Consider the following 14,734-nt stretch of genomic DNA (forward strand, 5'->3'; position numbering starts at 1 on the left):
AAATGGTCCGACCCAAAGTAACCCCAAATCCCCCAGCCTGAGCTGAGGCCGTTCTTCCAGAGATTTTGACTTTGCTGTCATCGGCAGTCGTTCACAGTGGTTGCAAGGCCTCTGACACAACAGTACGTAGTCTTTTCTGAGCAGCGTTCTGGCTGATAAAAGATCGGGTATCATAGGTGGATAAAGTTAAGATGGATCATCACATACAGCTTCTAACCTTTAAAAAGCAAAGGGCATGATATAAAAGTCGAACAGCTGACGTGAGTTGATGGACTCAACGAGCTGCTTCTCCTCCCATCTTACCACTGAAGTCAAGCACAAATCTTCTCCTCTTCAATGAACTGGTCCCAGCTGAAGGACATACTGATCAAAGGGAAAGAAAAACAAAACAAAAAAAAAAAACAAATCACTGGTCTGCCCTTACAAGATTCAGGGTCTTCTGTGGCCTTACTGCTTCTTGGCAAGAGATTATCATAGCAGGCGAGATGTGGTCATTATTAGGAAATCCTCATAGCTTAGGCGAACACTGCCCGACATAGCGGCATCTTTCTCCCGGAACGCCTCCGTCATACTCTGCAGCTGTGTGCAAATCTGGATGAAGCGGTCCAGCTGCACACCAGTGTTGGCCATATTTCGGCAAGAACGTGCCATCAGAGTCTGCACCAACTGGGGGCTCAGGCTGTAGCCCATCTGGGACAGTGCTGGAAGAAAGAAATGAGCGAATCTCAGCTTATGGCACCAAAAATACGTCAACGACGAACAGTGACAAACATGTAAATATTCTGGACGTTAATTCAGAATGAACCTACGGAGGCAGATATGCAGAAATTGTATCTAAGGTTGGCAAAAAAAAAAAGAGGGTCTGGCTGTGTATACAACATTTAAAAACCAAGCCCAGATTTACGTGGGAGGCACATAGAAACGAAGTGCTCAGCACCCCTCACCTGTTCTTAACACACCTTTTGCAGTTCCCCTGGCAGCAGAACACGTGACCAGCCTTTTAATGGTGACTTTCAAGGGTCTAGGTTGTTGCAAATAATCTTACTGGTGCTTTGCTTCTGTCTGTACTACAAATTATGACAATTTTCATTACCTGCATTAATAGTCATTAAACATTAGGGAGGGTCAGACGGTGATACAGGGGAAGGGCAGCTTCTAAAAAGCACCACGTCCGCCAGCAACAGGGGAGCTTCCAAAATACTTCATGACTTCCCTGTGATTTCAGCTGAACCCAACAAGCTACTTTTGCAATAGGAAAGGAAAAGAAAAAGGGAATCTAAACATTTGGAATGTGAAGGGCACATTACAAGCAGGAGCCCAGTGTCACTAAGGCTTTATTATCGATGGCAGAAATCGGAATGAAACCAGATGAAAAGAACTAGCCCACTGGCAATAGGAGTTCTCATCATGGACCTGGTACTGATTCCCAGCTCACTCCCCTGGGGAGTGTCACAGAGTGAGCTGTGACATAAAGTAGTCAGATTTAGGGCTGATTATCATAGGGTTGCAGAATCAGCCCTGGTGCACTGCCCCCTGCTGAAAATAAATTAGAGAAAGATCCCAGGATGGTGCCAGATCCCTGTCCTGACAGAGGAAACTGGATGAAGGATGTTCAGAAAATGCTGAACTCCTAAATATATGTTCTACTTTAGAAGCATAACTTTTCGGCTGAAAATTCATCTTAACTTAGGAGCTTAAAAATTATGCTTATAAATTTAGCTTAGATGTATGAGCCTAGTTCTGAAAATCCTAACTTCTTTTCCACACCCTAAATCCATCCCTGTTGCCATCCTCTTATTTATGCTCCTAAATTTAGGAGTTTAGTGAAATTCTGATGATAAATTTAGGCCTCAGCTCTACTAAATTAAAAAAAAAAAAAAAAAAGCCACCTTTGCAGCATAATTCTCAAAGCTTTGAATACCAGGCCCAAGATTTTTAAAGTTCAGTTGCCCTGGATAAACCCAAACCAAAATGGAGTTCAAGGGTTTTAAAGTGTCCTTCTGCACCGCCCCCAGCTCCTCACCTTGATGAAGTTCGGCAGCATTTATAGAGCCTGAGCGGTCCCTGTCGTACTGCTGGAAAAGAGTCCTCCACTGCTGGATGAATCTCCACAGGGCCGAGAACCCAAAGAGATCTATCCTTCCGCTCTTTGATTTGTCAAACATGTCTGCAGGAAAAGGGACAAATACAGAGTTCTGGGCCAGATTTGAAAGGCTAAACTCAGGGCGATCTCCAATACTGTTTTACTGAGAAACACTGCATTAAACAAGATGCCAGTCGCACTTGGAATCTATTCTTAAATTTATAGCAGTGACAAAAGAACATCCAGAAGGCAAAACACACCAATCTGGTTCGCTATAATAGAGAGAACGGTGTGAGCACTTGGGTCTCTCTAATTCTTGCCATATTTACCTTCTCACAAACTGAGCACAGCACTGTAGAATGAAGAGTTCAACGTGATGTAAACCTCTATGTCCTGCTATATATTAGGGCCGCATGTTAATCGTGGTTAATGTCGCAATTAACATGCTAATCATGAATAAAGATTTTTAAAATTAATCGCAATTACTGATTTGTCTTCTACCATGCACAGCCGCACACACATGGTCTGGCATCCCCCACACACACACATCTCCGATGGCTCTCTTTTCTCTTCCTTTCCCACCCGTTTTTTGAGTTTTACCTTTTTTTTCCCATTTTCAGTAAAATCCTCAGCTCTGCAGCCATGGACACAGTGCTAAAAGCTGCCTGCGGCGGGCCTCCCCCCCTCCCTGGACACGTCCCACCCCCTTCTGACGCACATCAGAGGGAAGGCCAACTGCAGGTAGGGAGGGAGAACCTGGGGTGGTCTTGAGAGGGGGAAAGGAGAGAGAGAGAGAAAGAAACAGGGTACCTGGGAGGGAGGGGGGGGGGAGAGAGGATTGTGGGCAAGACAAAGACGAGGGAGAGTGGACTGTGCACCCTGGGGGAGGGGGGGAGAAATAGTGAGATAAAACAAATTAAGGGAGAGAGTGAGTGAGGGAGAGATAGATAATGGACCTAGATTGGAGAGGGTAGAGGGAAGGAAGAAAAAGAGAAAAATGTTGGACCGGGGGGGGGGGTGTTGAGAGAATGGACCCGGGGGTACATGACAGAAGAGGAAGGGACAGAGAGTTGGGCATTTAATCAGTGTCACAGCCACAGGAGCGGACACTTAGGCCCCCTCCAAAGCTACAGTACCTATTCAATGGCTGGTGGGGTAGCTGAAGCCCTACCAGCCGAAGAAATCTTCTGTCTGCAGGAAAAGGGACAAATACTCGGGGGGGGGGGGGGGGGGGGCAGCCTTGCAGCGGCAATGGGAAGGGGCTTTCAACCCCCCCCCCTTTCCTATACTAGCCTGTTTTTACGGGCTCAACGGCTAGTTATACAGGGGTAGCTCAAGCCCTGCCAGCCGAAGAATTCTTCTGCCTGAGTCACCCTCTTCCTCCTCGTACTGCCTCAGGAGCTTGCACTCCCCAAGCATGCTCAGCTTATGCAAGAACTGTGAATGTTTAGGGAGTGCTGGCATCGGGGGGCTGGAGGTACCACGCTGAATTCCTTGCCCCTGAGGCAGCACAAGAAGGAAGGGGGCTGCTCTGAGATTTCTTTGACTGGCAGGGCTGCCAGCAAAGGTATGACGTCTAATTGGGGGGGGGGAGAGGAAATGCATGCCCCTCAGTCCTTCCCTGTGCTCCCCCCAATGGATTGCTGGCCATACCCTGCAATTAATTGCGATATCAAAATTTTAATCATGCACTTGATCGTGATTACAAATTTTACTCGAAATGCAGCCCTACTATATATAAATCTGTAAAGACTGAAAACCTTGAAAACCTAATGCATTTGGGTCCTTCCTTCTTCTCTGCCTGTGTCCCAACCTCGACGACGTTACATCACACGAGGGCGGGACACAGGCAGAGAAGAAGGAAGGAAGGACGGCAGCTCAGCAGAGCTGTGTGCTGCGTTCCCTCGCTGTTTCAATAGCGCAGCGAGGGCCCGGGCCGGATGGAGGGGTGGCGGCGACTCGGGGGGGGGGGGGGGGCGAGCGTTGCAATGGCAACGGGAAGGGGCTTTCAACCCCCCCCCCCCCCCCCCCTTTCCTATACTAGCCTGTTTTTACGGGCTCAACGGCTAGTTATACAGAAACTAAGCCATTTGGAGAGACATCCTTCAGGATGAAGCCGTACTCACTCATCATCATTAGACAGGTCTCCTCGTTGAATGCAGACCAGTTGGAGTTGACTAGAGCCTGCCTGAGTTCCTTTAAGGAGATATAGCCACTGCGATCCGAATCTACTGTCTGAAACCAGGAGAAAGCTTCCGGGTCCACACCTTGTGGGATGGCACCTGTATGAAAGAAAAGTCCAGACATCATAACGAATCGATAGTTTCATTTTGTCCGATAATTTCAAGCAGTTTACAAATTCTATGGTACAACAAAATGTTACAATTCCGATCCATACTAGCTAGAGCAATCACACAATATCAGACAACAGAAATTACTGAAACATGTCTGGGATTAAGTACAGACTTAGAATAAACAATGTGTCCCTGCTAAACACTTGACCACATGACGATGCCAGACATTAACTGTTTTGTGACAAACACTGAGATACAAACAGGTCTGTTAATATGTCAGCCACAACAATGAACCGTGGTCACACTGAAAACACACACAACACGAGCATAAGCTCAAAACCGAAAGGCAGCCTTCAAACAGGAGACTAGCAGAGTACAACTTGCTGGGTGATATACAATCCCAAGCAGGATGAGATGTTTCCCCATAGTGACCATTAGAAAACGAGTAAAAAAAAACCTGCAGCTCATACTATGAATGAAGAAACCAAAAACAGGCTGGATCAAGTATTTTCAGCCCAACATTTCAGGCCACCCCCCCTTAGCAAGTTCAAGAGTTTCTTCCACCCTATCTTCAGCATGGACTTGTACACAAAGAGTATTCCACTCTACACTTCTCCACTCACCTGTTGCAGGTCCTTGTCCATAAGGTCCTGGCTGAGCTGCAGGTCCTTGCCCATAAGGTCCTGGCTGAGCTGCACCATATGGATTAGTGGATGGCCCTCCATATGGCCCTCCAGGTGCTGACCCGCTATATGGTCCGCCAGGAGCAACTGATGGCAAGCCCCCTGATGTAGAATGCCCATAGGCTCCTGCTGCAGATGACGGTCCATAAGGTCCTCCAGGTGCTGGTCCACCATAGTAACCGCCTGGTGGAGCTCCTGGAGCTTGTCCTCCTGACCCAGGGTAACCCTGGAGAGAAAGTACAAAACAAGGGAGATCCAACCACATAAGCACCATGTAAACAAAGGAAAGCACAACATATTTTAAGAGGATTCCTTTTCTGCTGACTGGAAATTGCAAATGCTACTTCTCTTTAATTTTCCCTTATTAGTTGGGCGAATTAATAAATTATGAACAAAACATTTTCCTCAGTAGCACACTGCTATAAGGGCACTTAACCCAGGCTTCCATGATATTAATACAGGCAGACAGTGAAATATTTTCTTTCAACTGGCTGCTTGTGGATCAACATCTTTCTATGTCTCCTCACTTTTTGTTTTATATCCCACGGTTTCGTGAGGGTTTTCACCTCCTTTTTTGTTTTTGCAACATTAAATAGTAACATAGTAGATGACGGCAGAAAAAGACCTGCATGATCCATCTAGTCTGCCCAACAAGATAAACTCATATGTGCCACTTTTTGTGTATCTTACCTTGATTTGTACCTGTCCTTTTCCGGGCACAGACTGTATAAGTCTGCCCAGCACTATCCTCGCCTCCCAACCACCAACCTCTCGTCCCCCACCTGCTCCGCCACCCAATTTCGGCTAAGCTTCTGAGGATCCATTCCTACTGCACAGTGGATATGTGTATATGTCACCTTGCAATGACAATGTTAACAAAACTATGTAAGCCACATTGAGCCTGCAAGTAGGTGGGATAATGTGGGATACAAATGCAATAAAATAAATAAAAAAATAAATTCTCCTAAACATGTAAAAACCTGGAGGCCATTGAAGAAGTCCAGGAGGAGGTCACGGTCTCCTAAAAAAGGTCAAATGTTAAATTCCTTCAAAAGGGTAGTAAATAAATTTGAGCCTCGCATGAGTGGGAAAGCGCGGGGTACAAATGTAACAACAAAAAATGATAATATTTATCAGTACATTTTTACTAGCAAAAAAGGAGCTGGTACTCAAATGCCAGGCCACCCTTCAGGGTTGGGGTGATCACTGAGTGACCCACCCCACAATAGCCAGCCCCCCTGCAATCAGTCAGAATCTATGGCAAGGCAGAATTGGTGTGTAGAGCGTGAGCTTGGGGTCCATGGGTCAATTTTAGCAGACACTGGAAAAGGTGCCAGTACTCAGTACACCCAAGTACCCCCTCAAAAAAGCCCTGCCGGTACTCAGTACCCCCGAGTACCCCCTCAAAAAAAAGCCCTGATAATAATAAACCTAAAGATAACCCACAGGAAGCCCAAAGGATAAGGGGGGAGGGGTGGAATCAGCCACTCTGCAGGCAGGAGTGGGGGAGGGGGACGGGAATGGGGTGAGGACTCGGGTGCGTCTCGCTCTCTTTGTCACGTGGTGCCATTACTGCTCTCTCCGTATATTTGGTCTTTCCCGAGCCCAAACCCGCCCGGCCCAGAGCTGGCTAGCGGGGGAACCGACTCCGGAACCCAGAGAATCCGCTCCCGCTCCTTCCAGTACCTGTCCGTACGGGTAACTCGCCATTACGATTCTGACGTCACCACCACCAGCCGCCGCGGCCAGGAGGGACTATTGCACAACAATTCCCCTCAACCCCTCAGCGGATTGGCTGCAGCGTCGACTGGCGTCCAAACCCATTGGCTAGTCCTTTCTGTCCGTCAGTAAACGTTCGGCAGCTCTTAAAGGGGACGTTGCCTTTTTCCCAAGAGCCCGAGTGTGACTCGTCCTGCGCTTGTGACTCCGCCTACTGGCTTCATAGGCCGTATAATCTAACCGCCTGGATTTAGCCCCTATGAAGCCAGTAGGCGGAGCTTGCTGGCAGTAGGCGGAGCTTGCGACCACACTGGTGCACACAATAGCAAACGCTATTGAAAAACAATAGTGAAAGATTATTAGAAATAACGGACTATCCATCTGTAAAAAAGGCAAAAGCTGTTCCAGTTGGATAGGCAGTGCCTTGAAAGGTGGAGGACAAAAGGGTTTTTTTTTAATAGCTTTTTTTTTTTGTTACATTTGTACCCTGCGCTTTCCCACTCATGGCAGGCTCAATGCGGCTTACATGGGGCAATGGAGGGTTAAGTGACTTGCGCCCAGAGTCACAAGGAGCTGCCTGTGCCTGAAGTGGGAATCAAGCTCAGTTCCTCAGGACCAAAGTCCACCACCCTAACCACTAGGCCAGTCCTCCACTGTTGCTACTATTTGAGATTCTACATGGAATGTTGCTATTCCACTAGCAACATTCCATGTAGAAGTCGGCCCTTGCAGATCACCAATGTGGCTGCGCAGGCTTCTGCTTCTGTGAGTCTGACGTCCTGCACGTACGTGCAGGACGTCAGGCTCACAGAAACAGAAGCATGTGCAGCCTTCTACATGGAATGTTGCTAGTGGAATAGCAACATTCCATGTAGAATCTCCAATAGTAGCAACATTCCATGTAGGACATTCCATGTAGAATCTCCAATAGTATCTATTTTATTTTTGTTACATTTGTACCCTGCGCTTTCCCACTCATGGCAGGCTCAATGCAGCTTACATGGGGCAATGGAGAGTTAAGTGACTTGCCCAGAGTCACAAGGAGCTGCAGTGGGAATCGAACCCAGTTCCCCAGGAACAAAGTCCACTGCACTAACCACTAGGCTACATTAAACTTTCCTTTCATTGGGGCAGATGGAATCACATCTTCACCTCATTGCTTTTGTACAAATGGCTTATTCTGTCATGAAAACCACTTGTCCCTGAAAATGCTCAAACGTCAAAATAATAATAAATATTTTCTTTCATGCAGATCTCTCATTTATTTAAACTAAATGGGCTATAAGCCCCTAATGCAGTCCATTGGTTTTCTTATATTTTGTCTTTGTGATGACTTATACTGTGTCCAAAACTGGAAATACAGTGAGACAGAATAACAGAACTCAGAAACATCCAAAACGTATTGACATTATAATTGTGTTTGCATTTCGGTAATAACTGAGAACATGCAGTTATCAAATCATATTAGGAAGCTTGACTTCAACTTAACTTCTGCCAAATAGCAACCAGCTAATAGTTTTAAGGCTAGATTTTGTTTGCTGAACGTATGGTGAGTCATTTCCCCTCCACCACCATTTGTTCCTCCTTGGTTAATTTTAAATAAGAAGCTAAGAAATGATTTACTCTGGTCTCACAACAAGGACATCCCATCAAACTGTTCATCACTACTTGGAAAACATAAATGTCATTCAGCTCCATCTGTTCTACTGCTGTTTTCCCTTAGCCATCATTATTCTAAGGACCCATCTACATACAAGCACACAGCCAGGAGCCGGGATTAAGCCCCCCCCCCTCCAAAAAAACATGCTTTTTACAACCAAACAGACATGAAGAAGAAATATATATCACAGAACTGGAAATGTTGGCATATTTAGACTGACTGGACTGCTGCATGAAGGTAGCTCTGCCCTCATTATTGAATATCTCTCTTTCAAATAGTAGTAATAAACAATATTAAGTGCATTTTTACAATATAACACTGCATTCCACAACACAAAAGGAGCAAGTTCCCATAAACCATCTTTCTCTTTTGATCTAGGAACAGGAATAAAAAAAGATTTTAAATGCGCTCAAGTTTCAACCTAATTCATGTTTAATGTGGGATATAAATGTCATAAATAAGTAAATAAATAAATAGAAATTCTGAATGTTGAGCACCTGATTCTCATAACATGATGTCTGTTTTAATGGCCCTTTACCAGGAGAAAAAAAAATCTCTGCATGAATATAACATATGCTAGGGTGTCCCACAAATTACTACTCTACCTATGAAAAGTTATTCCGTTATTATACTTCCTCTGTGTACATCCGTATGCTGCACAAGATGCTGGCATGTTTGAAAATATAAGTGAGATTAAATAAAAATGCTACCAACAATAAAGAATGACAACGTGGATGCAGGCAACTCATAGGTTTGTTTGCTTTGTTTTGAGTGTACGTGGAAAGATGGCTGCGCGGGGAAGAGGAAACAGAAACTAACCTAATTGACTTCAACTGTTCTCAATCAAATTTCCTTAGTCTTGCTTTACCCCCATCAGCTGTCAGTGCCACCTTGTGCCATTGAGCAAAAGCTGCTTCCACTGACCTGGGCCCAGATTGGGGGAGGGGGTCCCTCTCCCTGTATCCCTGCCCCCACCCCCGCAGTGCTATCTTCCCTGCTGCCAATGCAAGAGCATTAAGTGCACTTTCCACATTAACTAGCTTTTGGCCCAATATTTCCGTAATTAAACAGAATGATCCTCCCTCTCTTCCGCCTGCATTGAATTGATTCCTATTCCCGCTATTGTGCTCTGAATGTTCCACTGCGCTGCCTAAGATATTTCATTTGTATTGTGCTGATGTATCATTTTTCTGTTATACCAATGTTCTACTGTGCTCAGTTTTCTCAACAGCTTTTGGGACTGTGGATCACATATAACAACTGACAGAAACAAGAAGCAGTGGCATAGTACTTGCCTGGTTCAGACCTATCAGATAGACAACAGTCCATACTGTTCAGCAGCACCTCATCACCACCATGGGTGCTGACCTGTGGGGTACCACAAGGATCGGTACTGCTGCCTATTCTGTTTTATATCTACCTCTAGCCGAGTTGATTCAGTTGATGGACGCTCAGTTCTACATCTTCATGGATGATGTCCAGTTATTCATACCCATTGAGCCTGACTTACCCACCAGCCCTGCATAAACCGACTACCTGTCTAACATCAGTTCAAGAATGGGCTCAAGACAACAAACTTTGCCTACCAAGTAAAACTGTGCTCCTGTAGGTCCTTAACATTAAACTCTCTTTGGGGAGATATGAACTGCCCCTCAAATCACAAGTCAGGAGCCTTGAGAAACAGCTAGACTCGATACTTACGCTGACCCTTCAAATCCAAGCAACCTTCAGGAGCTGCTTCTATGATCTGCAACAACTATGCTGATTCACTCCATACATCAAGAGGGCAACTCTTGTCTCAGTGGTTCAAGCCATGATAACATCAAGACTGGATTACTGTAATGCACTGTATACTGGTCTGACTACAAAGGGTTTGCAAATGCTGCAGCAAGACTGATAGAAGGTTGTAAGTGACGTGACCACATCAGAGTTTTTGCAAAACCGTCACCAGCTACCAGTACAATACAGGGCTAAATTTAAAACTATCTCTGATCTTCAAAGCCCTTAAAGGAAATGGCCCAGAGTAACTGAACAGGATCTCTCTTTGACAACCTTCAAGGTCACTAAGGTCCTTCCAAGGAGTATCTCTAACCACACCTTCTCCAAAGGACATCACACACTGATGCCTGGCAGCGAGTACCCTCACACTCAGGAATGCACTGCCTGAAAGGCTTCACTTAACACAAGACTATCTCTACTTCAGGAAGCAGGTGAAAGGTTGGCTCTACAACCAGGCCTTTAGTGCACTGGCGTAGCTAAGGGTGGGCCCAGGCTCATCCACTTTGGGCTCAGGCCCACCCAGTAGCAGTACAGCTGCGATGTGGCTGGCAGGGATCCCCTAGCCCCACCAGCCGAAAACTCCCAACAACTGTCCCTCCTGCATACCTTTTAAATAGAAGATCTTCGCCTGCAGCGACAGCTACATACTGCTCGCACCAGCCCCACAGCCCGCCTATGCGGAAACAGGAAGTTGCATCAGAGGGAAGGCTGTGGGGCCAATATGAGCAGTGTGTATTAGCTGTTGCTTGCTGTCGGTGAAAATCTGCTATTTAAAAGGTATGCGGGGGAGGAGGGGGCACTTGTGGGACAGGGCAGAGTTCTGCCTACCCATCTTGGGCCAGGCCCACCCAAAATTGGGTGTCTGGCTACGCCCCTACTTTAGTGGAAGAAGTAACTAACTTACTAGTCTCTCTCTCACACACACATGGACTGGCTGTAAATACAGCACTGTAGCAGGATTTTCTTATCCACTCCTACCCTACCTGAGATCATTCTCTTGTACCTTCACATGCCACTTTCTTTAAATTGGTCCCCTTATTCTCTAACTCCTGCTACTCTGTCTTATCTGTCTATATCAGGGGCGTATCTGGAATCCGGCGGTAGGGGGGGCCACAGCCAGAGAGGGGGGGCACATTTTTTGCCTCCCTCCCCCCCCCCCCCCGCCGCCGCCGCCGCCTCTCTCCACCCCCTCCCCGCCGTCAACCCTCCCCCGCTGCTTACTTTTGCTGGCGCCGAGGTCCGACCCGCAATCTCCGTTTTTCGTCTTCCTCCGTGGCCATGCTTCCAGGAAGTAACGCTGCAGTGCTGATTCGTTGAATCCAGTTCGACGTCTGACGTCAGACGCCGAACTGGATTCAACGAATCAGCACTGCAGCGTTACTTCCTGGAAGCATGGCCACGGAGGTAGACGAAAAACGAAGATTGCGGGTCGGACCTCGGCGCCAGCAAAAGTAAGCAGCGGGGGAGGGTTGACGGCGGGGAGGGGGGCCAGGGCGAAATCTGCGGGGGCCCAGGCCCCTGTGGCCCCACGCAGATACGCCCCTGGTCTATATGTTCCAGTTCCATCCTTTGCTGTCTATTACGATGTTTTATTGTGTATTGTGTCGACATTCTACTACTACTACTTAACATTTCTAGAGCGCTACTAGGGTTACGCAGCGCTGTACAATTTAACAAAGAGAGACAGTCCCTGCTCAAAGAGCTTACAATCTAATAGATAAGAGTGAGACAAATATAGGACAATCAAGCCATTGTGACATCACTGATGAGGTTGGCTCTTAGGCATTGGTGGAATGAGGCATTATGACATCACAATCTCAGCTCTGGATACCAGAGACTGAAACTCTTCACACTAAGGGGGGAAGTGGGCCAAGTATAGGACAGTCGAGCCATTGTGACATCACTGATGAGGTTGGCTCTTAGGCATTGGTGGAATGAGGCATTATGACATCACAATCTCAGCTCTGGTTAAATCACTGCTATATGTAATACTACTACTACTACTTAACATTTCTAGAGCGCTACTAGGGTTAGGCAGCGCTGTACAATTTAACAAAGAGAGACAGTCCCTGCTCAAAGAGCTTACAATCTAATAGACAAGTGAACGGTCGGTCCGATAGGGGCAGTCAAATTGGGACAGTCTGGATTCACTGAACGGTAAGGGTTAGGTGCCGAACGCAGCATTGAAGAGGTGGGCTTTAAGCAAAGACTTGAAGACGGGCAGGGAGGGGGCTTGGCGTAAGGGTTCAGGAAGGTTGTTCCAAGCATAGGGTGAGGCGAGGCAGAATGAGGTAGCAGGACTATGCCATAATATGTACTGTTATGTCACTACTTTTTCTGTTGATAGTTTCAGATTGAACTGGTTGTACACCGCCTTGAATGAATTTCGTCAAAAAGGCAGTAAATAAAGCCTAATAAAAAAATAAATGTTTATATATTTCCAACACTGTATCATATTTGTGCTATTACTAGGATTTAATTTCATATCCTCAAGTTTTACACTGACATTTGGTCATTTTACCTTTTTTCATAAAGGTAGCTAACGTTTAATAACTACCAAAAACCCTCAAGTTAATTCTTTCAAAAAGGCAGTAAATACATCTTAATAAATAACTCTATAAATGTAGCAACGGCTGCTGCCCCCACCTCTCTCCTGGTCTGGCTGCCTGAGGAAATTGGAACAGGTGAAAAAAAGTGAGACCAGAGCAAAGCTGCAGTGGTTCCAAACGGCAGCTCTGAAGGACTTCACTGTCGTAATCAGACATTGTACAAACCATTCAAATGGTCCAAAAGCAGCCTATAGGGACCCTGGTTCTCCACACAGACGCTTCAAGAATACAGACAAACACACAGAATTTGAGGGCCAGCCAGTATTTTTTTAAATTATATTCTTGGGGTTGTGCTTTTAGTTGAAATCATAATAAACATGTCCAATATTTTTCAAACCCATGGTTGGCAAAAAAAAAAAAAATTCAAACATGCAAGAAATGAACAGTTTTTTGGAAACTTGATGGACCTTTGGTCTGTCCCAGTATGGCAACACTTATGTTCTTATCCCAGGTCAATCTGCTGCAGGGCCAGGGGTTAGAGACACTGCATTTAACCCTTTGCACTATGCCAGCTACAACTTTCTGTTGGGTGCCTTGAATATTATATTCAAATTAGAAACATTTGTTTAGCTTTCCAGACTTATACAATGCCCACTATACAAACAAAGGAATTTAATCGAAAACCAACAGCAATTTGGACTAAATAACTAGAAATTCCTACATGTTCACCCACAGAAAGCATCTCCCCTGCACAGTCCCAGATTCTTCTGCTTTCCCCACGTGGGTCCAAAATCCTGCCCTCCTGAGCAAGGTGAAATTGACTCTACTCTGAGGACATAGAAAGAGAAAAGAACCTCACGGGTTTGTTAAAAGATCTTTCTAAATCCTCTTCTAAAATGAGGAAAAACAGAGCAGGATAAACCATGTCACAGCTACCCCTTTCCACAATGCCTGTACTACACTGGGGTTAAAAACCCCTTTTCACACTGGAGCTGTCTGTCCCCTGTGTCCCCCCCCCCCCCCAATCCCACAGCCACAGGAAGAAAAGGTAACAGGTGGAATAAGGGAAGAAAAGGCATCTTCAAAACTATGGAAAGTCAAAGGCTCAGCCTGTATCACCAAAATCCGAATCTTAGCAGCAGTAGACAGAAAAGGTGTGTCAGTCCCGGTGTAAGTCCCTGCATGGACTTTCTTCATGCAGTTCGTAATGGCAGCTTAGAGGAGATAAGCTTCAAGGCACAGGCCCAGCCCTCTGGGGAGAAGCTGAGGATCAGTATAAAACAGGAAAACTTGAGAGAGGCAGGAAGATACGCTGGTCCTGCTAAGGCCTTATAAGCACCATCATGAAATGTGTTTTGCTTGAGCACAGATGTCAGTGAGGTGACTCTCATGGTGTACATGACATGAAGACACACAAAATACCATCCTGAGAGGTAAACGCTACAGGAAGTGTACAGAAATATTAACAATACAAAGAATTCACAGGCTGGAGCCAGGCCTAGACTCTGGCTGACCCAGTAGAGTCTCTTCTCCCAAGAGTCCCAAAGGACCTGCTCATCGCCCCGGTCCTTTCATGCTTTTAGGCTGGTAGTGGTCCACCGACATCATGCCCAAACAGTCCGAAGGGTTGCAGCGTCCATTCTTGCCACTTTGCCCTGGTGAGCCAGGAGGGCCCGGGATCCCCGGAATACCTTGCTGACCCATTGGCCCAGTTGGCCCAAGCTTTCCATATCCCGGTGGCCCTGCAGGTCCTAAAGAGAACAATGAAAAATAAAAGAAAGATAAACGAGGTCTCTGCTGGAAAAGCAGAAGAAGAAATTTCAGGGCACTAAAACCAGTCTCATAGCAAAGGGCAATGTAAGTCTGCGGGGAAAGCATTAGGAGCTGGGTCGCTTGTCCTCTTCCTCCATCTTCAGCCACCACTCAAGCCCTGGGAGCTCTTCAGAAAGTGGTCCAGTTAAGACAGA

The 14,734-nt window shown here is 46.2% G+C and overlaps 2 protein-coding genes across 5 annotated transcripts in view; both read right to left on the reverse strand.

The window, feature by feature from the left end:
- On the reverse strand, window positions 1-6,824 carry PEF1 (penta-EF-hand domain containing 1). The gene is made up of 5 exons (XM_030217474.1): window positions 6,747-6,824; window positions 5,001-5,286; window positions 4,210-4,365; window positions 2,024-2,167; window positions 1-701 (listed from the first exon to the last, which is right to left on the reverse strand). The coding sequence occupies exons 1-5, from the start codon at window positions 6,768-6,770 to the stop codon at window positions 472-474; spliced, it is 840 nt and encodes a 279-aa protein (XP_030073334.1). The 5' UTR covers window positions 6,771-6,824; the 3' UTR covers window positions 1-471.
- Window positions 6,825-13,779: 6,955 nt separating this feature from the next.
- LOC115479511 (collagen alpha-1(XVI) chain-like) overlaps window positions 13,780-14,734 on the reverse strand; it is a 136,160-nt gene continuing 135,205 nt past the window's right edge. For all 4 annotated transcript variants that reach the window (XM_030217456.1, XM_030217455.1, XM_030217454.1 and 1 more), the window contains one exon: window positions 13,780-14,518. In XM_030217456.1, coding sequence (XP_030073316.1) covers window positions 14,322-14,518 — 197 coding nt within the window. In that variant the 3' untranslated portion in view covers window positions 13,780-14,321. The remainder of the gene's footprint in view (window positions 14,519-14,734) is intronic.

Source organism: Microcaecilia unicolor, chromosome 11 (genome assembly GCF_901765095.1).
Source record: "Microcaecilia unicolor chromosome 11, aMicUni1.1, whole genome shotgun sequence".
NCBI classification, from domain to species: domain Eukaryota; kingdom Metazoa; phylum Chordata; class Amphibia; order Gymnophiona; family Siphonopidae; genus Microcaecilia; species Microcaecilia unicolor.